Here is a 25,596-nt window from a genome sequence, read left to right as displayed (position 1 = left end):
GAGTTTTCCGTCCAGAGCGAGGCCTCGTTTCTCTCGGTTCTTGTCGAGTGTTGGAGTCAAAGTGTAAACTTTACAGAAGGTGGAGCTCGACGACACCTGGTCGCTATGGAAACACACGCTGTACATTAGGTCGCTATGGAAACACACGCTTTACATTAGGTCGCTATGGAAACACACGCTTTACATTAGGTTGCTATGGAAACACACGCTGTACATTAGGTCGCTATGGAAACACACGCTTAAGATTAGGTCGCTATGGAAACACACGCTTTACATTAGGTTGCTATGGAAACACACGCTGTACATTAGGTCGCTATGGAAACACACGCTTAAGATTAGGTCGCTATGGAAACACACGCTTAAGATTAGGTCGCTATGGAAACACACGCTGTACATTAGGTCGCTATGGAAACACACGCTTTACATTAGGTCGCTATGGAAACACACGCTGTACATTAGGTCGCTATGGAAACACACGCTTTACATTAGGTCGCTATGGAAACACACGCTGTACTTTAGGTCGCTATGGAAACACACGCTGTACATTAGGTCGCTATGGAAACACACGCTTTACATTAGGTCGCTATGGAAACACACGCTGTACATTAGGTCGCTATGGAAACACACGCTGTACATTAGGTCGCTATGGAAACACACGCTTTACATTAGGTCGCTATGGAAACACACGCTTTACATTAGGTCGCTATGGAAACACACGCTTTACATTAGGTCGCTATGGAAACACACGCTGTACATTAGGTCGCTATGGAAACACACGCTTTACATTAGGTCGCTATGGAAACACACGCTTTACATTAGGTCGCTATGGAAACACACGCTGTACATTAGGTCGCTATGGAAACACACGCTGTACATTAGGTCGCTATGGAAACACAAGCTGTACATTAGGTCGCTATGGAAACACACGCTTTACATTAGGTCGCTATGGAAACACACGCTGTACATTACGTCGCTATGGAAACACACGCTGTACATTAGGTCGATATGGAAACACACGCTTTACATTAGGTCGCTATGGAAACACACGCTTTACATTAGGTCGCTATGGAAACACACGCTTTACATTAGGTCGCTATGGAAACACACGCTGTACATTAGGTCGCTATGGAAACACACGCTTTACATTAGGTCGCTATGGAAACACACGCTTTACATTAGGTCGCTATGGAAACACACGCTGTACATTAGGTCGCTATGGAAACACACGCTTTACATTAGGTCGCTATGGAAACAAACGCTGTACATTAGGTCGCTATGGAAACACACGCTGTACATTAGGTCGCTATGGAAACACACGCTGTACATTAGGTCGCTATGGAAACACACGCTTTACATTAGGTCGCTATGGAAACACACGCTTTACATTAGGTCGCTATGGAAACACACGCTTTACATTAGGTCGCTATGGAAACACACGCTTTACATTAGGTCGCTATGGAAACACACGCTGTACATTAGGTCGCTATGGAAACACACGCTGTACATTAGGTCGCTATGGAAACACACGCTTTACATTAGGTCGCTATGGAAACACACGCTGTACATTAGGTCGCTATGGAAACACACGCTGTACATTAGGTCGCTATGGAAACACACGCTTTACATTAGGTCGCTATGGAAACACACGCTGTACATTACGTCGCTATGGAAACACACGCTGTACATTAGGTCGCTATGGAAACACACGCTTTACATTAGGTCGCTATGGAAACACACGCTGTACATTAGGTCGCTATGGAAACACACGCTTTACATTAGGTCGCTATGGAAACACACGCTTTACATTAGGTCGCTATGGAAACACACGCTGTACATTAGGTCGCTATGGAAACACACGCTTTACATTAGGTCGCTATGGAAACAAACGCTGTACATTAGGTCGCTATGGAAACACACGCTGTACATTAGGTCGCTATGGAAACACACGCTGTACATTAGGTCGCTATGGAAACACACGCTTTACATTAGGTCGCTATGGAAACACACGCTGTACATTACGTCGCTATGGAAACACACGCTGTACATTAGGTCGCTATGGAAACACACGCTTTACATTAGGTCGCTATGGAAACACACGCTTTACATTAGGTCGCTATGGAAACACACGCTGTACATTAGGTCGCTATGGAAACACGCTGTACATTAGGTCGCTATGGAAACACACGCTGTACATTAGGTCGCTATGGAAACACACGCTTTACATTAGGTCGCTATGGAAACACACGCTGTACATTAGGTCGCTATGGAAACACACGCTTTACATTAGGTCGCTATGGAAACACACGCTTTACATTAGGTCGCTATGGAAACACACGCTTTACATTAGGTCGCTATGGAAACACACGCTTTACATTAGGTCGCTATGGAAACACACGCTTTACATTAGGTCGCTATGGAAACACACGCTTTACATTAGGTCGCTATGGAAACACACGCTTTACATTAGGTCGCTATGGAAACACACGCTGTACATTAGGTCGCTATGGAAACACACGCTTTACATTAGGTCGCTATGGAAACACACGCTTTACATTAGGTCGCTATGGAAACACACGCTGTACATTAGGTCGCTATGGAAACACACGCTTTACATTAGGTCGCTATGGAAACAAACGCTGTACATTAGGTCGCTATGGAAACACACGCTGTACATTAGGTCGCTATGGAAACACACGCTGTACATTAGGTCGCTATGGAAACACACGCTTTACATTAGGTCGCTATGGAAACACACGCTGTACATTACGTCGCTATGGAAACACACGCTGTACATTAGGTCGCTATGGAAACACACGCTTTACATTAGGTCGCTATGGAAACACACGCTTTACATTAGGTCGCTATGGAAACACACGCTGTACATTAGGTCGCTATGGAAACACGCTGTACATTAGGTCGCTATGGAAACACACGCTGTACATTAGGTCGCTATGGAAACACACGCTTTACATTAGGTCGCTATGGAAACACACGCTGTACATTAGGTCGCTATGGAAACACACGCTTTACATTAGGTCGCTATGGAAACACACGCTTTACATTAGGTCGCTATGGAAACACACGCTTTACATTAGGTCGCTATGGAAACACACGCTTTACATTAGGTCGCTATGGAAACACACGCTTTACATTAGGTCGCTATGGAAACACACGCTTAAGATTAGGTCGCTATGGAAACACACGCTTTCCATTAGGTCGCTATGGAAACACACGCTGTACATTAGGTCGCTATGGAAACACACGCTGTACATTAGGTCGCTATGGAAACACACGCTTAAGATTAGGTCGCTATGGAAACACGCTTTACATTAGGTCGCTATGGAAACACACGCTTTACATTAGGTCGCTATGGAAACACACGCTTTACATTAGGTCGCTATGGAAACACACGCTTTACATTAGGTCGCTATGGAAACACACGCTGTACATTAGGTCGCTATGGAAACACACGCTGTACATTAGGTCGCTATGGAAACACACGCTGTACATTAGGTCGCTATGGAAACACACGCTTTACATTAGGTCGCTATGGAAACACACGCTTAACATTAGGTCGCTATGGAAACACACGCTTTACATTAGGTCGCTATGGAAACACACGCTTTACATTAGGTCGCTATGGAAACACACGCTTTACATTAGGTCGCTATGGAAACACACGCTTTACATTAGGTCGCTATGGAAACACACGCTTTACATTAGGTCGCTATGGAAACACACGCTTTACATTAGGTCGCTATGGAAACACACGCTGTACATTAGGTCGCTATGGAAACACACGCTTTACATTAGGTCGCTATGGAAACACGCTTTACATTAGGTCGCTATGGAAACACACGCTTTACATTAGGTCGCTATGGAAACACACGCTGTACATTAGGTCGCTATGGAAACACACGCTTTACATTAGGTCGCTATGGAAACACACGCTGTACATTAGGTCGCTATGGAAACACACGCTGTACATTAGGTTGCTATGGAAACACACGCTGTACATTAGGTCGCTATGGAAACACACGCTGTACATTAGGTCGCTATGGAAACACACGCTTTACATTAGGTCGCTATGGAAACACACGCTTTACATTAGGTCGCTATGGAAACACAGTTTGGATTGAAGTATGTAGTGTGTTGTAGTATTTTTGTGTATAAAGTATTTGAAATACTCACTCTGCCTCGAGCTGAGCCACAGGACATTTGTACTGCGCAGTACTGAAGAGGCAGATGTCTGCGTACTGACGTACTGAAACACACAAGTACTGTTACTACAGAGTACTGCAGTAATGACATCCCGTTACTACAATACTACACAGAGTACTGCAGTAATGACATCCCGTTACTGCAATACTACACAGAGTACTGCAGTAATGACATCCCGTTACTGCAATACTACACAGAGTACTGCAGTAATGACATCCCGTTACTACAACAATACTACACAGAGTACTGCAGTAATGACATCCCGTTACAATACTACACAGTACTGCAGTAATGACATCCCATTACAATACTACACAGTACTGCAGTAATGACATCCCGTTACTACAATACTACACAGAGTACTGCAGTAATGACATCCCGTTACAATACTACACAGAGTACTGCAGTAATGACATCCCGTTACTACAATACTACACAGAGTACTGCAGTAATGACATCCCGTTACAATACTACACAGAGTACTGCAGTAATGACATCCCGTTACTACAACAATACTACACAGTACTGCAGTAATGACATCCCGTTACAATACTACACAGTACTGCAGTAATGACATCCCATTACAATACTACACAGAGTACTGCAGTAATGACATCCCGTTACTACAATACTACACAGAGTACTGCAGTAATGACATCCCGTTACTACAATACTACACAGAGTACTGCAGTAATGACATCCCGTTACTACAACAATACTACACAGAGTACTGCAGTAATGACATCCCGTTACTACAATACTACACAGTACTGCAGTAGTGACATCCCGTTACTACAACAATACTACACAGAGTACTGCAGTAGTGACATCCCGTTACTACAATACTACACAGTTAGTTATGGGGCAGTTTTTAACAGAAGAAAAGACCAGAGGGAAATACATAAAAATAAACGTAAATAAACTAAAGTACACGGATGTCAGCAGCGTCCTCCAGGGGGCAGCGAAGCACCCAACAAAAAGAACTTTGACATGAAATAAAATGTCCCTATCTTTTCCATTTGTTTTAATAAACATTTTTTATAAATCACACATTTTTACCACTCTGAGGTGTGTCTTTAGAGCTTTATACACTCTGAGGTGTGTCTTTAGAGCTTTATACACTCTGAGGTGTGTCTTTAGAGCTTTATACACTCTAAGGTGTGTCTTTAGAGCTTTATACACTCTGAGGTGTGTCTTTAGAGCTTTATACACTCTGAGGTGTGTCTTTAGAGCTTTATACACTCTGAGGTGTGTCTTTAGAGCTTTATACACTCTGAGGTGTGTCTTTAGAGCTTTATACCACTCTGAGATGTGTCTTTAGAGCTTTATACACTCTGAGGTGTGTCTTTAGAGCTTTATATCACTCTGAGATGTGTCTTTAGAGCTTTATACACTCTGAGGTGTGTCTTTAGAGCTTTATACCACTCTGAGATGTGTCTTTAGAGCTTTATACACTCTGAGGTGTGTCTTTAGAGCTTTATACACTCTGAGGTGTGTCTTTAGAGCTTTATACACTCTGAGGTGTGTCTTTAGAGCTTTCTGTGATAAGTCTAGATAAGTCTAAATGTTGTGCCCCCTCGTGTTCATCTCACTCCAGAGCCTATGATGGATTTGAAGGTCAGGGTTCCTCAGAGTGGTTCATCAGGTCTAGAACACTGTAGAAGGAGATATCGCCCCCTGGTGTAGAAGGCGATATCGCCCCCTGGTGTAGAAGGCGATATCGCCCCCTGGTGTAGAAGGAGATATCGCCCCCTGGTGTAGAAGGCGATATCGCCCCCTGGTGTAGAAGGCGATATCGCCCCCTGGTGTAGAAGGAGATATCGCCCCCTGGTGTAGAAGGCGATATCGCCCCCTGGTGTAGAAGGCGATATCGCCCCCTGGTGTAGAAGGCGATATCGCCCCCTGGTGTAGAAGGCGATATCGCCCCCTGGTGTAGAAGGCGATATCGCCCCCTGGTGTAGAAGGAGATATCGCCCCCTGGTGTAGAAGGAGATATCGCCCCCTGGTGTAGAAGGAGATATCGCCCCCTGGTGTAGAAGGCGATATCGCCCCCTGGTGTAGAAGGCGATATCGCCCCCTGGTGTAGAAGGAGATATCGCCCCCTGGTGTAGAAGGCGATATCGCCCCCTGGTGTAGAAGGAGATATCGCCCCCTGGTGTAGAAGGCGATATCGCCTTACTGGTGGAGCAGATTCAATTCTCATGTTCTTTTGCACCTGATATTTTCACTCTCTTCACCGTCTTGGTGGAGTTATTCGTGACGTGGACGTTGACGCTGATTGGTTCTCCGTGATAGTACAACTGCAACAGAGAAAGAACTGCTTTAGAGCCGCTTTAAAACGGCTTTAGAGCCGCTTTAAAACGTTTTTTAACAGATTTTGAGCGGCTTTAAAGCGGTCAGGACTCACCTCTTTGTCCAGCGAGGCCTCGAGGTGCAGAGAGCGGTCAGACATGAGGAAGCTGCGCGTGGTTTCCACCATCGGCTGTGGCCCTGGTTTCTCTGGAGCGTACTGCACTTTACGAATCACCAGACGCACAGAGTTCCTACACACAAAGCACACGTTACACACAAAGTACACGTTACACACAAAGCACAGTTACACACAAAGCACACGTTACACACAAAGTACACGTTACACACAAAGCACAGTTACACACAAAGCACACGTTACACACAAAGTACACGTTACACACAAAGCACAGTTACACACAAAGCACACGTTACACACAAAGCACACGTTACACACAAAGTACACGTTACACACAAAGTACACGTTACACACAAAGCACACGTTACACACAAAGCACACGTTACACACAAAGTACACGTTACACACAAAGCACAGTTACACACAAAGCACAGGTTACACACAAAGCACAGGTTACACACAAAGCACAGGTTACACACAAAGCACAGTTACACACAAAGCACACGTTACACACAAAGCACACGTTACACACAAAGCACAGGTTACACACAAAGCACACGTTACACACAAAGCACAGGTTACACACAAAGCACAGGTTACACACAAAGCACAGGTTACACACAAAGCACACGTTACACACAAAGCACACGTTACACACAAAGCACACGTTACACACAAAGCACACGTTACACACAAAGCACACGTTACACACAAAGCACACGTCACACACAAAGCACACGTCACACACAAAGCACACGTCACACACAAAGCACACGTTACACACAAAGCACAGGTTACACACAAAGCACAGGTTACACACAAAGCACAGTTACACACAAAGCACACGTTACACACAAAGCACACGTTACACACAAAGCACACGTCACACACAAAGCACACGTCACACACAAAGCACACGTCACACACAAAGCACACGTTACACACAAAGCACAGGTTACACACAAAGCACAGGTTACACACAAAGCACAGTTACACATAAAGCACACGTTACACACAAAGCACACGTTACACACAAAGCACACGTTACACACAAAGCACACGTTACACACAAAGCACAGTTACACACAAAGCACAGTTACACACAAAGCACAGTTACACACAAAGCAGTTACACACAAAGCACAGTTACACACAAAGCACAGTTACGCACAAAGCACACGTTACACACAAAGCACAGTTACACACAAAGCACAGTTACACACAAAGCACAGTTACACACAAAGCACAGGTTACACACAAAGCACAGGTTACACATAAAGCACACGTTACACACAAAGCACAGGTTACACACAAAGCACAGGTTACACACAAAGCACAGTTACACACAAAGCAGTTACACACAAAGCACAGTTACACACAAAGCACAGTTACACACAAAGCACAGTTACACACAAAGCACAGTTACACCCACAATATTTAGTGATGTTTGATTAGAAATACAATGATAAAGTTTATTAGAGGCAGAAATAAAAAAAAATGGATAAAGAACTCAGGGAACTGAACCCAGGACCTTCTGGCTGTGAGGCAGAACTGAATCTGAACCCAGGACCTTCTGGCTGTGAGGTGGAACTGAACCCAGGACCTTCTGGCTGTGAGGTGGAACTGAACCCAGGACCTTCTGGCTGTGAGGTGGAACTGAACCCAGGACCTTCTGGCTGTGAGGTGGAACTGAACCCAGGACCTTCTGTCTGAGGTGGAACTGAACCCAGGATCTTCTGTCTGAGGTGGAACTGAACCCAGGACCTTCTGGCTGTGAGGTGGAACTGAACCCAGGACCTTCTGGCTGTGAGGTGGAACTGAACCCAGGACCTTCTGTCTGTGAGGTGGAACTGAACCCAGGACCTTCTGTCTGTGAGGTGGAACTGAACGCAGGACCTTCTGGCTGTGAGGTGGAACTGAACGCAGGACCTTCTGGCTGTGAGGTGGAACTGGAACTGAACCCAGGACCTTCTGACTGTGAGGTGGAACTGAACCTGAACCCAGGACCTTCTGGCTGTGAGGTGGAACTGAACCTAGGACCTTCTGGCTGTGAGGTGGAACTGAACCCAGGACCTTCTGTCTGAGGTGGAACTGAACCCAGGACCTTCTGGCTGAGGTGGAACTGAACCCAGGACCTTCTGTCTGTGAGGCGGAACTGAACCCAGGACCTTCTGTCTGTGAGGCGGAACTGAACCCAGGACCTTCTGTCTGTGAGGCGGAACTGAACCCAGGACCTTCTGTCTGTGAGGCGGAACTGAACCCAGGACCTTCTGTCTGTGAGGTGGAACTGAACCCAGGACCTTCTGGCTGTGAGGTGGAACTGAACCCAGGAGATTCTGGCTGTGAGGTGGAACTGAACCCAGGACCTTCTGGCTGTGAGGTGGAACTGAACCCAGGAGATTCTGGCTGTGAGGTGGAACTGAACCCAGGACCTTCTGTCTGTGAGGTGGAACTGAACCCAGGACCTTCTGGCTGTGAGGTGGAACTGAACCCAGGACCTTCTGGCTGTGAGGTAGAACTGAACCCAGGACCTTCTGGCTGTGAGGTAGAACTGAACCCAGGACCTTCTGGCTGTGAGGTAGAACTGAACCCAGGACCTTCTGGCTGTGAGGTGGAACTGAACCCAGGACCTTCTGGCTGTGAGGTGGAACTGAACCCAGGACCTTCTGGCTGTGAGGTGGAACTGAACCCAGGACCTTCTGGCTGTGAGGTGGAACTGAACCCAGGACCTTCTGGCTGTGAGGTGGAACTGAACCCAGGACCTTCTGGCTGTGAGGTGGAACTGAACCCAGGACCTTCTGGCTGTGAGGTGGAACTGAACCCAGGACCTTCTGGCTGTGAGGTGGAACTGAACCCAGGACCTTCTGGCTGTGAGGTGGAACTGAACCCAGGACCTTCTGGCTGTGAGGTGGAACTGAACCCAGGACCTTCTGTCTGAGGTGGAACTGAACCCAGGACCTTCTGTCTGAGGTGGAACTGAACCCAGGACCTTCTGTCTGAGGTGGAACTGAACCCAGGACCTTCTGGCTGTGAGGTGGAACTGAACCCAGGACCTTCTGTCTGTGAGGTGGAACTGAACCCAGGACCTTCTGTCTGTGAGGTGGAACTGAACCCAGGACCTTCTGTCTGTGAGGTGGAACTGAACCCAGGACCTTCTGTCTGTGAGGTGGAACTGAACCCAGGACCTTCTGGCTGTGAGGTGGAACTGAACCCAGGACCTTCTGGCTGTGAGGTGGAACTGAACCCAGGACCTTCTGGCTGTGAGGTGGAACTGAACCCAGGACCTTCTGTCTGTGAGGTGGAACTGAACCCAGGACCTTCTGTCTGTGAGGTGGAACTGAACCCAGGACCTTCTGTCTGTGAGGTGGAACTGAACCCAGGACCTTCTGTCTGTGAGGTGGAACTGAACCCAGGACCTTCTGGCTGTGAGGTGGAACTGAACCCAGGACCTTCTGGCTGTGAGGTGGAACTGAACCCAGGACCTTCTGGCTGTGAGGTGGAACTGAACCCAGGACCTTCTGGCTTTGGAGGACTAAACACTGACCTCTTGTGGATCTTCTCTTCTATCGACTTGGCACAAAACGCTCTGATCTCAAAGTCCACTCCACACGCCTGAGACGAGGAAGAAGAGGAGAGGAAGAGGAAGAAGAGGAGAGGAAGAGGAGGAGAGGAAGAGGAGGAGAGGAAGAGGAGGAAGAAGAGGAGAGGAAGAGGAAGAAGAGGAGAGGAAGAGGAAGAAGAGGAGAGGAAGAGGAGGAGAGGAAGAGGAGGAAGAAGAGGAGAGGAAGAGGAAGAAGAGGAGAGGAAGAGGAAGAAGAGGAGAGGAAGAGGAAGAAGAGGAGAGGAAGAGGAAGAAGAGGAGAGGAAGAGGAGGAGAGGAAGAGGAGGAAGAAGAGGAGAGGAAGAGGAAGAGAGGAGGAGGAAGAAGGAAAGGAGGAAGAAGAGGTCAGACATTATTCTGAATATTCCTCTTTAACAAAAATAAGAATAAGAATAAAAAGGACATCAAAGTGTTGTTTCCCGACTAAAACACATAATATACATTATATTACAAATACATGAAGTTCTTTTATTTTACAGGAAAGTCACTGAGTCTAAAGAAGATAAAAGTACAACGCTCAGAATGATGCAGTATAAATACACGATTATATTCTCTCTGGTGGTACTCATCAGTGACGAGGGAGCTACAGACACTAACAACAGGATGTCTATGGTCGTGACAGAGCTGTAAGGGTAACAAAGAAGATGGCTACAGACACTAACAACAGGATGTCTATGGTCGTGACAGAGCTGTAAGGGTAACAAAGAAGATGGCTACAGACACTAACAACAGGATGTCTATGGTCGTGACAGAGATGTAAGGGTAACAAAGAAGATGGCTACAGACACTAACAACAGGATGTCTATGGTCGTGACAGAGCTGTAAGGGTAACAAAGAAGATGGCTACAGACACTAACAACAGGATGTCTATGGTTGTGACAGAGCTGTAAGGGTAACAAAGAAGATGGCTACAGACACTAACAACAGGATGTCTATGGTCGTGACAGAGCTGTAAGGGTAACAAAGAAGATGGCTACAGACACTAACAACAGGATGTCTATGGTCGTGACAGAGCTGTAAGGGTAGCAAAGAAGATGGCTACAGACACTAACAACAGGATGTCTATGGTTGTGACAGAGATGTAAGGGTAACAAAGAAGATGGCTACAGACACTAACAACAGAATGTCTATGGTCGTGACAGAGCTGTAAGGGTAACAAAGAAGATGGCCACAGACACTAACAACAGAATGTCTATGGTCGTGACAGAGCTGTAAGGGTAACAAAGAAGATGGCCACAGACACTAACAACAGGATGTCTATGGTCGTGACAGAGCTGTATGAAATGACTTTTGTATCAAACACATGAAAACGAAAGTGTTTTATTCATCTTTTTGACTGAAGAAGATGTGAAGATGTGTCACTGTCACAGGCCAGAGAGTAGCAGTAGCAGCAGCAGCAGTAGTAGCAGCAATAGCAATAGCAGTAGTAGCAATAGTAGTAGTAGCAATAGCAGTAGTAGTAGTAGCAGTTGCAGCAGTAGCAATAGCAATAGCAATAGCAATAGCAATAGCAGTAGAAGCAGTTGCAGCAGTAGCAGTAGCAGTAGCAGTATTCTTACTTTGCCGGTGTCTTCAGGTCCAGGCTGCAGAGTCACTGAACACGGGAGATTCTGAGGAATCTACAACAAAAAACAGGTCAAATATTATGGCAGTAGTATCAGCAGTAGTATTTGTAGTATTTGCAGTACTCACAGTAAAGTAAAAAGGATGAGCGTGTTGGCAGTAGTAGTATTTGCAGTAGTATTTGTAGTATTTGCAGTACTCACAGTAAAGTAAAAAGGATGCGCGTGTTGGCAGTAGTAGTATTTGCAGTAGTATTTGTAGTATTTGCAGTACTCACAGTAAAGTAAAAAGGATGCACGTGTTGGCAGTAGTAGTATTTGCAGTAGTATTTGTAGTATTTGCAGTACTCACAGTAAAGTAAAAAGGATGCACGTGTTGGCAGTAGTAGTATTTGCAGTAGTATTTGTAGTATTTGCAGTACTCACAGTAAAGTAAAAAGGATGCACGTGTTGGCAGTAGTAGTATTTGCAGTAGTATTTGCAGTACTCACAGTAAAGTAAAAAGGATGAGCGTGTTGGCAGTAGTTTTTGTAGTATTTGCAGTACTCACAGTAAGGTAAAAAGGATGCGCGTGTTGGCAGTAGTAGTATTTGCAGTAGTTTTTGTAGTATTTGCAGTACTCACAGTAAAGTAAAAAGGATGCGCGTGTTGGCAGTAGTAGTATTTGCAGTAGTATTTGTAGTATTTGCAGTACTCACAGTAAAGTAAATAGGATGCGCGTGTTGGCAGTAGTAGTATTTGCAGTAGTATTTGCAGTACTCACAGTAAAGTAAAAAGGATGAGCGTGTTGGCAGTAGTTTTTGTAGTATTTGCAGTACTCACAGTAAGGTAAAAAGGATGCGCGTGTTGGCAGTAGTAGTATTTGCAGTAGTTTTTGTAGTATTTGCAGTACTCACAGTAAAGTAAAAAGGATGCGCGTGTTGGCAGTAGTAGTATTTGCAGTAGTATTTGTAGTATTTGCAGTACTCACAGTAAAGTAAAAAGGATGAGCGTGTTGGCAGTAGTAGTATTTGCAGTAGTATTTGCAGTACTCACAGTAAAGTAAAAAGGATGAGCGTGTTGGCAGTAGTAGTATTTGCAGTAGTATTTGTAGTATTTGCAGTACTCACAGTAAAGTAAATAGGATGCGCGTGTTGGCAGTAGTATTTGGAGTACAATTTGTAGTATTTGCAGTACTCACAGTAAAGTAAAAAGGATGAGCGTGTTGGCAGTAGTAGTATTTGCAGTAGTTTTTGTAGTATTTGCAGTTCTCACAGTAAAGTAAAAAGGATGAGCGTGTTGGCAGTAGTAGTATTTGCAGTAGTATTTGTAGTATTTGCAGTACTCACAGTAAAGTAAATAGGATGCGCGTGTTGGCAGTAGTATTTGGAGTACAATTTGCAGTACTCACAGTAAAGTAAAAAGGATGCGCGTGTTGGCAGTAGTAGTATTTGCAGTAGTTTTTGTAGTATTTGCAGTACTCACAGTAAAGTAAAAAGGATGCGCGTGTTGGCAGTAGTAGTATTTGCAGTAGTATTTGTAGTATTTGCAGTACTCACAGTAAAGTAAAAAGGATGAGCGTGTTGGCAGTAGTAGTTTTTGTAGTATTTGCAGTACTCACAGTAAAGTAAAAAGGATGCGTGTGTTGGCAGTAGTAGTATTTGCAGTAGTATTTGTAGTATTTGCAGTACTCACAGTAAAGTAAAAAGGATGAGCGTGTTGGCAGTAGTAGTATTTGCAGTAGTATTTGTAGTATTTGCAGTACTCACAGTAAAGTAAAAAGGATGCGCGTGTTGGCAGTAGTAGTATTTGCAGTAGTATTTGTAGTATTTGCAGTACTCACAGTAAAGTAAAAAGGATGCGCGTGTTGGCAGTAGTAGTATTTGCAGTAGTATTTGTAGTATTTGCAGTACTCACAGTAAAGTAAAAAGGATGCGCGTGTTGGCAGTAGTAGTATTTGCAGTAGTTTTTGTAGTATTTGCAGTACTCACAGTAAAGTAAAAAGGATGCGCGTGTTGGCAGTAGTAGTATTTGCAGTAGTTTTTGTAGTATTTGCAGTACTCACAGTAAAGTAAAAAGGATGCGTGTGTTGGCAGTAGTAGTATTTGCAGTAGTATTTGTAGTATTTGCAGTACTCACAGTAAAGTAAAAAGGATGAGCGTGTTGGCAGTAGTAGTATTTGCAGTAGTATTTGTAGTATTTGCAGTACTCACAGTAAAGTAAAAAGGATGCGCGTGTTGGCAGTAGTAGTATTTGCAGTAGTATTTGTAGTATTTGCAGTACTCACAGTAAAGTAAAAAGGATGCGCGTGTTGGCAGTAGTAGTATTTGCAGTAGTATTTGTAGTATTTGCAGTACTCACAGTAAAGTAAAAAGGATGCGCGTGTTGGCAGTAGTAGTATTTGCAGTAGTATTTGTAGTATTTGCAGTACTCACAGTAAAGTAAAAAGGATGCGCGTGTTGGCAGTAGTAGTATTTGCAGTAGTATTTGTAGTATTTGCAGTACTCACAGTAAAGTAAAAAGGATGCGCGTGTTGGCAGTAGTAGTATTTGCAGTAGTATTTGCAGTACTCACAGTAAAGTAAAAAGGATGCGCGTGTTGGCAGTAGTAGTATTTGCAGTAGTATTTGCAGTACTCACAGTAAAGTAAAAAGGATGCGCGTGTTGGCCCAGTTTCTTGAGCAGTCGTTCCTGGAGGCGACTGTTTGGTTTTCTTTCCTCTGGAACTGGAGGAAACGCCTGGAACCACAAACACATCAGTGTGGCGCCCCCTGCTGGTGGAGGCCCCTGCTGGTAGAGGCCCCTGCTGGTAGAGGCCCCTGCTGGTAGAGGCCCCTGCTGGTAGAGGCCCCTGCTGGTGTCTGTGTGGTGGAGCCCCCTGCTGGTGTCTGTATGGTGGAGCCCCCTGCTGGTGTCTGTGTGGTGGAGCCCCCTGCTGGTGTCTGTGTGGTGGAGCCCCCTGCTGGTGTCTGTGTGGTGGAGCCCCCTGCTGGTGTCTGTATGGTGGAGCCCCCTGCTGGTGTCTGTGTGGTGGAGCCCCCTGCTGGTGTCTGTGTGGTGGAGCCCCCTGCTGGTGTCTGTGTGGTGGAGCCCCCTGCTGGTGTCTGTATGGTGGAGCCCCCTGCTGGTGTCTGTGTGGTGGAGCCCCCTGCTGGTGTCTGTGTGGTGGAGCCCCCTGCTGGTGTCTGTGTGGTGGAGCCCCCTGCTGGTGTCTGTGTGGTGGAGCCCCCTGCTGGTGTCTGTGTGGTGGAGCCCCCTGCTGGTGTCTGTATGGTGGAGCCCCCTGCTGGTGTCTGTGTGGTGGAGCCCCCTGCTGGTGTCTGTGTGGTGGAGCCCCCTGCTGGTGTCTGTGTGGTGGAGCCCCCTGCTGGTGTCTGTGTGGTGGAGCCCCCTGCTGGTGTCTGTGTGGTGGAGCCCCCTGCTGGTGTCTGTATGGTGGAGCCCCCTGCTGGTGTCTGTATGGTGGAGCCCCCTGCTGGTGTCTGTATGGTGGAGCCCCCTGCTGGTGTCTGTGTGGTGGAGCCCCCTGCTGGTGTCTGTGTGGTGGAGCCCCCTGCTGGTGTCTGTGTGGTGGAGCCCCCTGCTGGTGTCTGTGTGGTGGAGCCCCCTGCTGGTGTCTGTATGGTGGAGCCCCCTGCTGGTGTCTGTGTGGTGGAGCCCCCTGCTGGTGTCTGTGTGGTGGAGCCCCCTGCTGGTGTCTGTATGGTGGAGCCCCCTGCTGGTGTCTGTATGGTGGAGCCCCCTGCTGGTGTCTGTATGGTGGAGCCCCCTGCTGGTGTCTGTATGGTGGAGCCCCCTGCTGGTGTCTGTATGGTGGAGCCCCCTGCTGGTGTCTGTATGGTGGAGCCCCCTGCTGGTGTCTGTGTGGTGGAGCCCCCTGCTGGTGTCTGTGTGGTGGAGCCCCCTGCTGGTGTCTGTGTGGTGGAGCCCCCTGCTGGTGTCTGTGTGGTGGAGCCCCCTGCTGGTGTCTGTATGGTGGAGCCCCCTGCTGGTGTCTGTATGGTAGAGCCCCCTGCTGGTGTCTGTATGGTGGAGCCCCCTGCTGGTGTCTGTGTGGTGGAGCCCCCTGCTGGTGTCTGTGTGGTGGAGCCCCCTGCTGGTGTCTGTATGGTGGAGCCCCCTGCTGGTGTCTGTATGGTGGAGCCCCCTGCTGGTGTCTGTATGGTGGAGCCCCCTGCTGGTGTCTGTATGGTGGAGCCCCCTGCTGGTGTCTGTGTGGTGGAGCCCCCTGCTGGTGTCTGTATGGTGGAGCCCCCTGCTGGTGTCTGTATGGTGGAGCCCCCTGCTGGTGTCTGTGTGGTGGAGCCCCCTGCTGGTGTCTGTATGGTGGAGCCCTCTGCTGGTGTCTGTATGGTGGAGCCCCCTGCTGGTGGAGCTTTTACCTGAAAAGTGGAGATGTAAAGGTCTTTTCTGAACGACAAACCGAGAACGTCCAAATCCTCCCGACCATAACGGAACGCACAGGTCAGCGTCACAAAGACTAGGAGACGAGAAGAGGAGTTAGGAGGCGAGAGGAGGAGACGAGAGAGGAGGAGAGAGAGGAGGAGGAGACGAGAGAAAGAGAGAAGAGGAGGAGTTAGGAGGCGAGAGGAGGAGACGAGAGAGAGGAAGAGAGAAGAGGAGTTAGGAGGCGAGAGGAGGAGACGAGAGAGGAGGAGGAGACGAGAGAGGAAGAGAGAAGAGGAGGAGTTAGGAGGCGAGAGGAGGAGACGAGAGAGGAGGAGAGAGAGGAAGAGAGAAGAGGAGTTAGGAGGCGAGAGGAGGAGACGAGAGGAGGAGAGAGAGGAAGAGAGAAGAGGAGGAGTTAGGAGGCGAGAGGGAGAGAGGGAGAGAGGGAGAGAGAAAGAGAGAGACCCTTGTACCTTTGCGATCCTTGAGATATTCAGGATCCACCAGAATGACTCCATCTGAGGAAAACATAGTTTTAAAGATCAACAGCATCTGAAAAGAGTGAGAAAGAGTGAGAAGATGAGTGAGGGAAAAGAGGAGTGAGAAGAGTGTGTAAAGAAGGAGAAGGGAGGAGAGAAGGAGTGAGAAAAGAGTGTGTAAAGAAGGAGAAGGGAGGAAAGAAGGAGTGAGAAAAGAGTGTGTAAAGAAGGAGAAGGGAGGAGAGAAGGAGTGAGAAAAGAGTGTGTAAAGAAGGAGAAGGGAGGAGAGAAGGAGTGAGAAAAGAGTGTGTAAAGAAGGAGAAGGGAGGAGAGAAGGAGTGAGAAGAGTGTGTAAAGAAGGAGAAGGGAGGAAAGAAGGAGTGAGAAAAGAGTGTGTAAAGAAGGAGAAGGGAGGAGAGAAGGAGTGAGAAAAGAGTGTGTAAAGAAAGAGAAGGGAGGAGAGAAGGAGTGAGAAAAGAGTGTGTAAAGAAGGAGAAGGGAGGAGAGAAGGAGTGAGAAAAGAGTGTGTAAAGAAAGAGAAGGGAGGAGAGAAGGAGTGAGAAGAGTGTGTAAAGAAGGAGAAGGGAGGAGAGAAGGAGTGAGAAAAGAGTGTGTAAAGAAGGAGAAGGGAGGAAAGAAGGAGTGAGAAAAGAGTGTGTAAAGAAAGAGAAGGGAGGAGAGAAGGAGTGAGAAAAGAGTGTGTAAAGAAAGAAGGGAGGAGAGAAGGAGTGAGAAAAGAGTGTGTAAAGAAAGAGAAGGGAGGAGAGAAGGAGTGAGAAAAGAGTGTGTAAAGAAAGAGAAGGGAGGAGAGAAGGAGTGAGAAAAGAGTGTGTAAAGAAGGAGAAGGGAGGAGAGAAGGAGTGAGAAAAGAGTGGGTAAAGAAAGAGAAGGGAGGAGAGAAGGAGTGAGAAAAGAGTGTGTAAAGAAAGAGAAGGGAGGAGAGAAGGAGTGAGAAAAGAGTGTGTAAAGAAGGAGAAGGGAGGAGAGAAGGAGTGAGAAAAGAGTGGGTAAAGAAAGAGAAGGGAGGAGAGAAGGAGTGAGAAAAGAGTGTGTAAAGAAGGAGAAGGGAGGAGAGAAGGAGTGAGAAAAGAGTGTGTAAAGAAGGAGAAGGGAGGAGAGAAGGAGTGAGAAAAGAGTGTGTAAAGAAGGAGAAGGGAGGAGAGAAGGAGTGAGAAGAGTGTGTAAAGAAGGAGAAGGGAGGAGAGAAGGAGTGAGAAGAGTGTGTAAAGAAGGAGAAGGGAGGAGAGAAGGAGTGAGAAAAGAGTGTGTAAAGAAGGAGAAGGGAGGAGAGAAGGAGTGAGAGAAGGAGAAGGGAGGAGAGAAGGAGTGAGAAAAGAGTGTGTAAAGAAGGAGAAGGGAGAAGAGAAGGAGTGAGAAAAGAGTGTGTAAAGAAGGAGAAGGGAGGAGAGAAGGAGTGAGAAAAGAGTGTGTAAAGAAGGAGAAGGGAGGAGAGAAGGAGTGAGAAAAGAGTGTGTAAAGAAGGAGAAGGGAGGAGAGAAGGAGTGAGAAAAGAGTGTGTAAAGAAGGAGAAGGGAGGAGAGAAGGAGTGAGAAAAGAGTGTGTAAAGAAAGAGAAGGGAGGAGAGAAGGAGTGAGAAGAGTGTGTAAAGAAGGAGAAGGGAGGAGAGAAGGAGTGAGAAAAGAGTGTGTAAAGAAAGAGAAGGGAGGAGAGAAGGAGTGAGAAAAGAGTGTGTAAAGAAGGAGAAGGGAGGAGAGAAGGAGTGAGAAAAGAGTGTGTAAAGAAGGAGAAGGGAGGAGAGAAGGAGTGAGAAAAGAGTGTGTAAAGAAGGAGAAGGGAGGAGAGAAGGAGTGAGAAGAGTGTGTAAAGAAGGAGAAGGGAGGAGAGAAGGAGTGAGAAAAGAGTGTGTAAAGAAGGAGAAGGGAGGAGAGAAGGAGTGAGAAAAGAGTGTGTAAAGAAGGAGAAGGGAGGAGAGAAGGAGTGAGAAAAGAGTGTGTAAAGAAGGAGAAGGGAGGAGAGAAGGAGTGAGAAAAGAGTGTGTAAAGAAAGAGAAGGGAGGAGAGAAGGAGTGAGAAGAGTGTGTAAAGAAGGAGAAGGGAGGAGAGAAGGAGTGAGAAGAGTGTGTAAAGAAGGAGAAGGGAGGAGAGAAGGAGTGAGAAAAGAGTGTGTAAAGAAAGAGAAGGGAGGAGAGAAGGAGTAAGAAGAGTGTGTAAAGAAGGAGAAGGGAGGAGAGAAGGAGTGAGAAAAGAGTGTGTAAAGAAGGAGAAGGGAGGAGAGAAGGAGTGAGAAAAGAGTGTGTAAAGAAGGAGAAGGGAGGAGAGAAGGAGTGAGAAAAGAGTGTGTAAAGAAGGAGAAGGGAGGAGAGAAGGAGTGAGAAAAGAGTGTGTAAAGAAAGAGAAGGGAGGAGAGAAGGAGTGAGAAAAGAGTGTGTAAAGAAAGAGAAGGGAGGAGAGAAGGAGTGAGAAAAGAGTGTGTAAAGAAAGAGAAGGGAGGAGAGAAGGAGTGAGAAAAGAGTGTGTAAAGAAGGAGAAGGGAGGAGAGAAGGAGTGAGAAAAGAGTGTGTAAAGAAGGAGAAGGGAGGAGAGAAGGAGTGAGAAAAGAGTGTGTAAAGAAGGAGAAGGGAGGAGAGAAGGAGTGAGAAAAGAGTGTGTAAAGAAGGAGAAGGGAGGAGAGAAGGAGTGAGAAAAGAGTGTGTAAAGAAGGAGAAGGGAGGAGAGAAGGAGTGAGAAAAGAGTGTGTAAAGAAGGAGAAGGGAGGAGAGAAGGAGTGAGAAAAGAGTGTGTAAAGAAGGAGAAGGGAGGAGAGAAGGAGTGAGAAAAGAGTGTGTAAAGAAGGAGAAGGGAGGAGAGAAGGAGTGAGAAAAGAGTGTGTAAAGAAGGAGAAGGGAGGAGAGAAGGAGTGAGAAAAGAGTGTGTAAAGAAGGAGAAGGGAGGAGAGAAGGAGTGAGAAAAGAGTGTGTAAAGAAGGAGAAGGGAGGAGAGAAGGAGCAGTCGTACCAACAGGGTCCACATGGTCCAGGTGGTCCACAAAGTCCCTCTTCCCCAGGTAAACAGTCACCTGTGCACACAGACCACGCCTTTAACATGTGATCACTGTTACATGTCACATGTCTGACTCCTCATACGTGTCACCCGACTCGTCATACGTGTTACTTGTTTACATGACTCGTCATACGTGTTACATGTTTACATGACTCGTCATACGTGTTACTTGTTTACATGACTCGTCATACGTGTTACATGTTTACATGACTCGTCATACGTGTTACATGTTTACATGACTCGTCATACGCGTTACATGTTTACATGACTCGTCATACGCGTTACTTGTTTACATGACTCGTCATACGCGTTACATGTTTACATGACTCGTCATACGCGTTGCGTGTTTACATGACTCGTCATACGTGTTGCGTGTTTACATGACTCGTCATACGTGTTGCGTGTTTACATGACTCGTCATACGTGTTACATGTTAACATGACTCGTCATACGTGTTACATGTTTACATGACTCGTCATACGTGTTACTTGTTTACATGATTCGTCATACGTGTTACATGTTTACATGACTCGTCATACGTGTTACATGTTTACATGACTCGTCTTACGTGTTACATGTTTACATGACTCGTCATACGTGTTACATGTTTACATGACTCGTCTTACGTGTTACGTGTTTACATGACTCGTCATACGTGTTACGTGTTTACATGACTCGTCATACGTGTTACGTGTTTACATGACTCGTCATACGTGTTACATGTTTACATGACTCGTCATACGTGTTACTTGTTTACATGACTCGTCATACGTGTTACATGTTTACATGACTCGTCATACGTGTTACATGTTTACATGACTCGTCATACGTGTTACATGTTTACATGACTCGTCATACGTGTTACATGTTTACATGACTCGTCATACGTGTTACATGTTTACATGACTCGTCATACGTGTTACATGTTTACATGACTCGTCATACGTGTTACATGTTTACATGACTCGTCATACGTGTTACATGTTTACATGACTCGTCATACGTGTTACATGTTTACATGACTCGTCATACGTGTTACATGTTTACATGACTCGTCATACGTGTTACATGTTTACATGACTCGTCATACGTGTTACATGTTTACATGACTCGTCATACGTGTTACATGTTTACATGACTCGTCATACGTGTTACATGTTTACATGACTCGTCATACGTGTTACATGTTTACATGACTCACCTTACAGTTGGGGCTGGACTTCTTGAAAACTCTGAAACAGGAAACACAGAGTTAAAGAGGTCATGCAGAACAGGAAATGGACAGGAAGTGACACAAGGCCATTTCCTGTCAGCTTCAAACTCAAACCAGGAAGTACTCCGGCCCCCCAGGCCTCCCCGGGCCCCGGGTCACATACGACAGACTCTAGGACGTCTCATTAGTCTGAAGAAGTGCGTCACATGATCCTTGGGGGCCAATCGGAGCGCAGCCGGGTCAAGTTCAGACAAGTGCAGAGCCTCAGCTGTGCAACACAACAAACGCACGACAAACACGCCACAGACGCACGACAAACACGCCACAGACGCACGACAAACACGCCACAGACGCACGACAAACGCACAACAGACGCACGACAAACACGCCACAGACGCACGACAAACGCACAACAGACGCGCCAGACGCGCCACAGACGCACGACAAACACGCCACAGACGCACCACAGACGCACGACAAACGCACAACAGACGCGCCAGACGTGCCACAGACGCACGACAGACGCGCCACAGACGCACGACAGACACGCCACAGACGCACGACTGAGTTCAGGCTGAAAGTTCAGACCGAAATCAAGTTTTTAGTTTGACACAGTTTGAGTCGTAAACATATTTGTGTTGATAAAACGCCAAATGCATCAAGTCAGAACGGGTCAGAACGGGTCAGAACGGGACTGAGCGCTTTGAGTCAGGAAGTGTTAAAATGACCAAAGAGAGAAGCTTAAATGTGGAAAGTGTGAAAGAGGAAGTGACCGAGAACAGGAAGTTTGAGCAAAAGTTCATTTGTGTCAAAATAAAACCACAAACACTGTTCGGCTCCTCCTCTGAGACTGTGGCAGAGCCGTTAGGCTCCTCCTCTGAGTGCATCCATGTGACCTCTGACCTCCAGGCTGAGGTCAGAGGTCACACACGATCCATGTGACCGGTCAAACATAACAGACTTCAGATTGGACTAAACATTTGTCCCAGTTTGAGCGTTTGTGTAAAGTTTATACTTGTACTTCCTGTTGGACACAAGCACAAACATGATCCACATCAATCACACAATAATACCATCAAACACCTTTATTGACGTCGCACCCATGACGTCACACTGATGTCGCACCCATGACGTCACACCGATGACGTCACACCGATGACGTCACACCGATGACGTCACACCGATGACGTCACACCGATGACGTCGCACCCATGACGTCACACCGATGACGTCGCACCCATGACGTCGCACCCATGACGTCACACCGATGACGTCGCACCGATGACGTCGCACCCATGACGTCACACCGATGACGTCACACCGATGACGTCACACCGATGACGTCACACCGATGACGTCACACCGATGACGTCACACCGATGACGTCGCACCCATGACGTCACACCGATGACGTCGCACCCATGACGTCGCACTGACGTCGCACCCATGACGTCACACCGATGACGTCGCACCCATGACGTCACACCGATGACGTCGCACCCATGACGTCGCACTGACGTCACACCGATGACGTCACACCGATGACGTCGCACCCATGACGTCGCACCCACGACGTCACACCCACGACGTCACACTGACGTCGCACCCATGACGTCGCACTGACGTCACACCGATGACGTCACACCGATGACGTCGCACCCATGACGTCGCACCCACGACGTCACACCCACGACGTCACACTGACGTCACACCCACGACGTCACACTGACGTCGCACCCATGACGTCACACTGACGTCGCACCCATGACGTCACACCGATGACGTCACACCGATGACGTCACACCGATGACGTCGCACCCACGACGTCACACCCACGACGTCACACCGATGACGTCGCACCCACGACGTCGCACCCATGACGTCACACCGATGACGTCGCACCGATGACGTCGCACCGATGACGTCGCACCGATGACGTCGCACCCATGACGTCGCACCCACGACGTCGCACCCACGACGTCGCACCCACGACGTCGCACCCACAACGTCGCACCCACGACGTCGCACCCATGACGTCGCACCCACGACGTCGCACCCACGACGTCACACCCACGACGTCACAGAGGGACTCCACTTCCTGTCATTTTAAAATCTTATTTTTCAACATTTATTCACAAACTGTACTTTAAAGGAATTATGGAAGATTTTTTGGCACCAAGTCTAAGTCTCATTTCCTGGTGGCGTTTGGCATTCACATGTCAATCATAGGATGCACCTCCTGCACACCTGCAGCCTCGTTGGCTCCTCCCCATAGCAGCAGTTTCCATGGCTGCACATGCGTGGTTGATACGAGTATGTCTAAGCGCATGGATCTATCATAATATAGTTCCCTCGGTGTACAGGACACAGGCTTTTAGATGCCATGGGTACGGGCCGACTAGCTTTGGCATTCTCCGGACCACGGCTCGGCAGCCAATCAGAGCCAAGCACACATATTTTATCGACCAATCAGCGCGCAGCATGCAAATTTTCACTTGTAAACAGTAAGCTGTCATGGCGGACTATCGTCAAGCGCTTCCCGGCCCAATTTAATAATAAATCTTAGAAAAAAGGGAATATTATTAATAAAATGACCGTCCACATTTCAAAATACCTCGTTCAAAACCATCTAAAGCCTGGACACTGAAGAGGACGGTTTCAGGCGCCGCTCGAGCGAGCGCGGTTATCTTAATACCTAGCGGTATCTTTTGAGCATGGAGGGGGCCCGCTGGAGCATGGGGGCCCGCTGGAGCATGGGGGGCCCGCTGGAGCATGGGGGCCCGCTGGAGCATGGGGGGCCCGCTGGAGCATGGGGGCCCGCTGGAGCATGGGGGCCCGCTGGAGCATGGGGGGCCCGCTGGAGCATGGGGGGCCCGCTGAAGCATGGGGGGCCCGCTGGAGCATGGGGGGCCCGCTGGAGCATGGGGGGCCCGCTGGAGCATGGGGGCCCGCTGTAGCATGGGGGGCCCGCTGGAGCATGGGGGCCCGCTGTAGCATGGGGGCCCGCTGGAGCATGGGGGGCCCGCTGGAGCATGGGGGCCCGCTGGAGCATGGGGGGCCCGCTGAAGCATGGGGGGCCCGCTGAAGCATGGGGGGCCCGCTGAAGCATGGGGGGCCCGCTGAAGCATGGGGGGCCCAGAATATTTATGAAAACATTCAAGGAGTTCGACATTTAGATTTAATAATGTATTTATGTTTTCGAGTGCGTTTAGTCCAGACGAACAGCATTTGAGCTTTAAAACAGTTTAAAACAGTTTAAAACAGTTTTAAACAGTTTTAAACAGTTTTAAACAAACAGTTTTAAACAGTTTAAAACAGTTTAAAACAGTTTAAAACAGTTTTAAACAGTTGGGACAGAGCGGTCACTGTGCTGGACCTTCAGTAGAACCAGCTCCAGGAGCTTTAGTCCAGTTTGACACGCGCTCATTTCACATGTTCTTATGATCGTGAAACCCGCTTTAAGTGTGTTCGTCCTGGGTGCGCTGTGGGGCCCTGTAGGACGCCTCGTAGGGCCCCCCTAGGACGCCTCGTAGGGCCCCCCTAGGACGCCTCGTAGGGCCCCCCGGCCCGGGGGAGAAAAGCCCACGCACTGTGCCCTCACAGCCAATTAGAGCCCACCAGAGCGCGCGGCCGAATCACTGTTTACGAGATTTCCACTTGAGCTCCGCGCACAGACACGAAGCTGAGGCGGAATATAAAGTGTCATAAACACGTCTTTAATTCGGCTGAGAGCGAGAGCCATAAACACGGACACATTTCACCACAAGCACACGACTTTAGTGAAGCGTCCTGGCTGTCATGTCCGCCCCCTCGGCTCTTGTTTGGACACAGGAGTCAGTGCAGTCTGGCTCAGTGTTGTTCACCTCATCCCACGCGCGTGGCCGTGACAGAGCACATTAATGACGCTGTGAGCGGCTCGTGAAGGACGGGTTTTTGCACTAAACGTGACATTTGTTTCCGCTGAAGGCTGTTAGCCGCCTGTGGCTAACCCCGCCCTGCTAACACCAAACTCACTCCAAACTCTGGCGTTTTACCGCTCGACTCTCACACTTAGGCTCATTTCCTGCGGCGGCGGGAGACGCAAAGTGCTTTTACTGTCGTGTCGCTCCGTCACACGCGGCGTGTGCGTCTTCATCTTTGCACAATCGCTAAAAAAGCGTCGCTTCTCACCGCAGTGACCAGACGCCAGAGCACTGCACATCCGCAAGTGCGTGAAGCTAATGCTAAGCTAAGGCTAAGCTAACTAGCCGCTAGCCGCTTACCTGGTGCCCTGCGCCTTGTCGCCCATCTCCGCGGCGGCGAAGAGCGGCCACAAAGATCCAACAGAACGAGCCGAGAGCGCGCTTCAGAGCGAGGTCGTGTCCCGGGCAGCTGTGCTCAGAGTCCGGCCGTCCATCCACCGAGTCCCGAGCCTTCTGTGAGCCGTGCGAGCCTCCGGAACTGCGGCTGCTGCGGCTGAAGCGGCCAACGACAGAGACAGAGCGCTTCCTCCTGCGAACAGCGCACACACCGCGCAGCTCCTCCGCCTCACGCCGTGTGTCCGTCCCCCTGTGACTGTGTCCGTCCCCCGTGACCACCGCGCTGTCCCGCTCTGCCGTGTCCCGCTTTATGTCCCCTTCTGTGCCGCTGGACATCAGATTTGCGTAGATTCAAATGCGCGGGACATTTGCATCGGCAGAGACGCAGCTGAACAAACACGCGCGGGACTTAGACACAAACTTATTTCT

The 25,596-nt window shown here is 48.1% G+C and overlaps 1 protein-coding gene across 1 annotated transcript; it reads right to left on the bottom strand.

The window, feature by feature from the left end:
- Positions 1 to 3: 3 nt before the first annotated feature.
- On the bottom strand, positions 4 to 25,375 carry LOC140374750 (arrestin red cell-like; the record flags this gene model as incomplete). The annotated part of the gene is made up of 12 exons (XM_072461749.1): positions 25,132 to 25,375; positions 20,858 to 20,888; positions 19,612 to 19,672; positions 16,652 to 16,696; positions 16,172 to 16,269; positions 14,430 to 14,528; positions 11,809 to 11,868; positions 10,193 to 10,260; positions 6,629 to 6,764; positions 6,437 to 6,521; positions 4,192 to 4,264; positions 4 to 103 (listed from the first exon to the last, which is right to left on the bottom strand). Coding segments are annotated over exons 1-12 (882 nt in total), but the record flags the coding sequence as incomplete, so codon positions are not given.
- Positions 25,376 to 25,596: the final 221 nt, after the last annotated feature.

This window comes from Eucyclogobius newberryi, unplaced genomic scaffold (assembly GCF_026437365.1).
Source record: "Eucyclogobius newberryi isolate DKJ021-1_F unplaced genomic scaffold, fEucNew1.0.hap1 SCAF_31, whole genome shotgun sequence".
In the NCBI taxonomy this organism is placed as follows: Eukaryota; Metazoa; Chordata; class Actinopteri; order Gobiiformes; family Gobiidae; genus Eucyclogobius; species Eucyclogobius newberryi.
The sequence above is the reverse complement of the archived record's forward strand: the minus strand, read 5'-3'. Positions and strand labels throughout refer to the sequence as shown.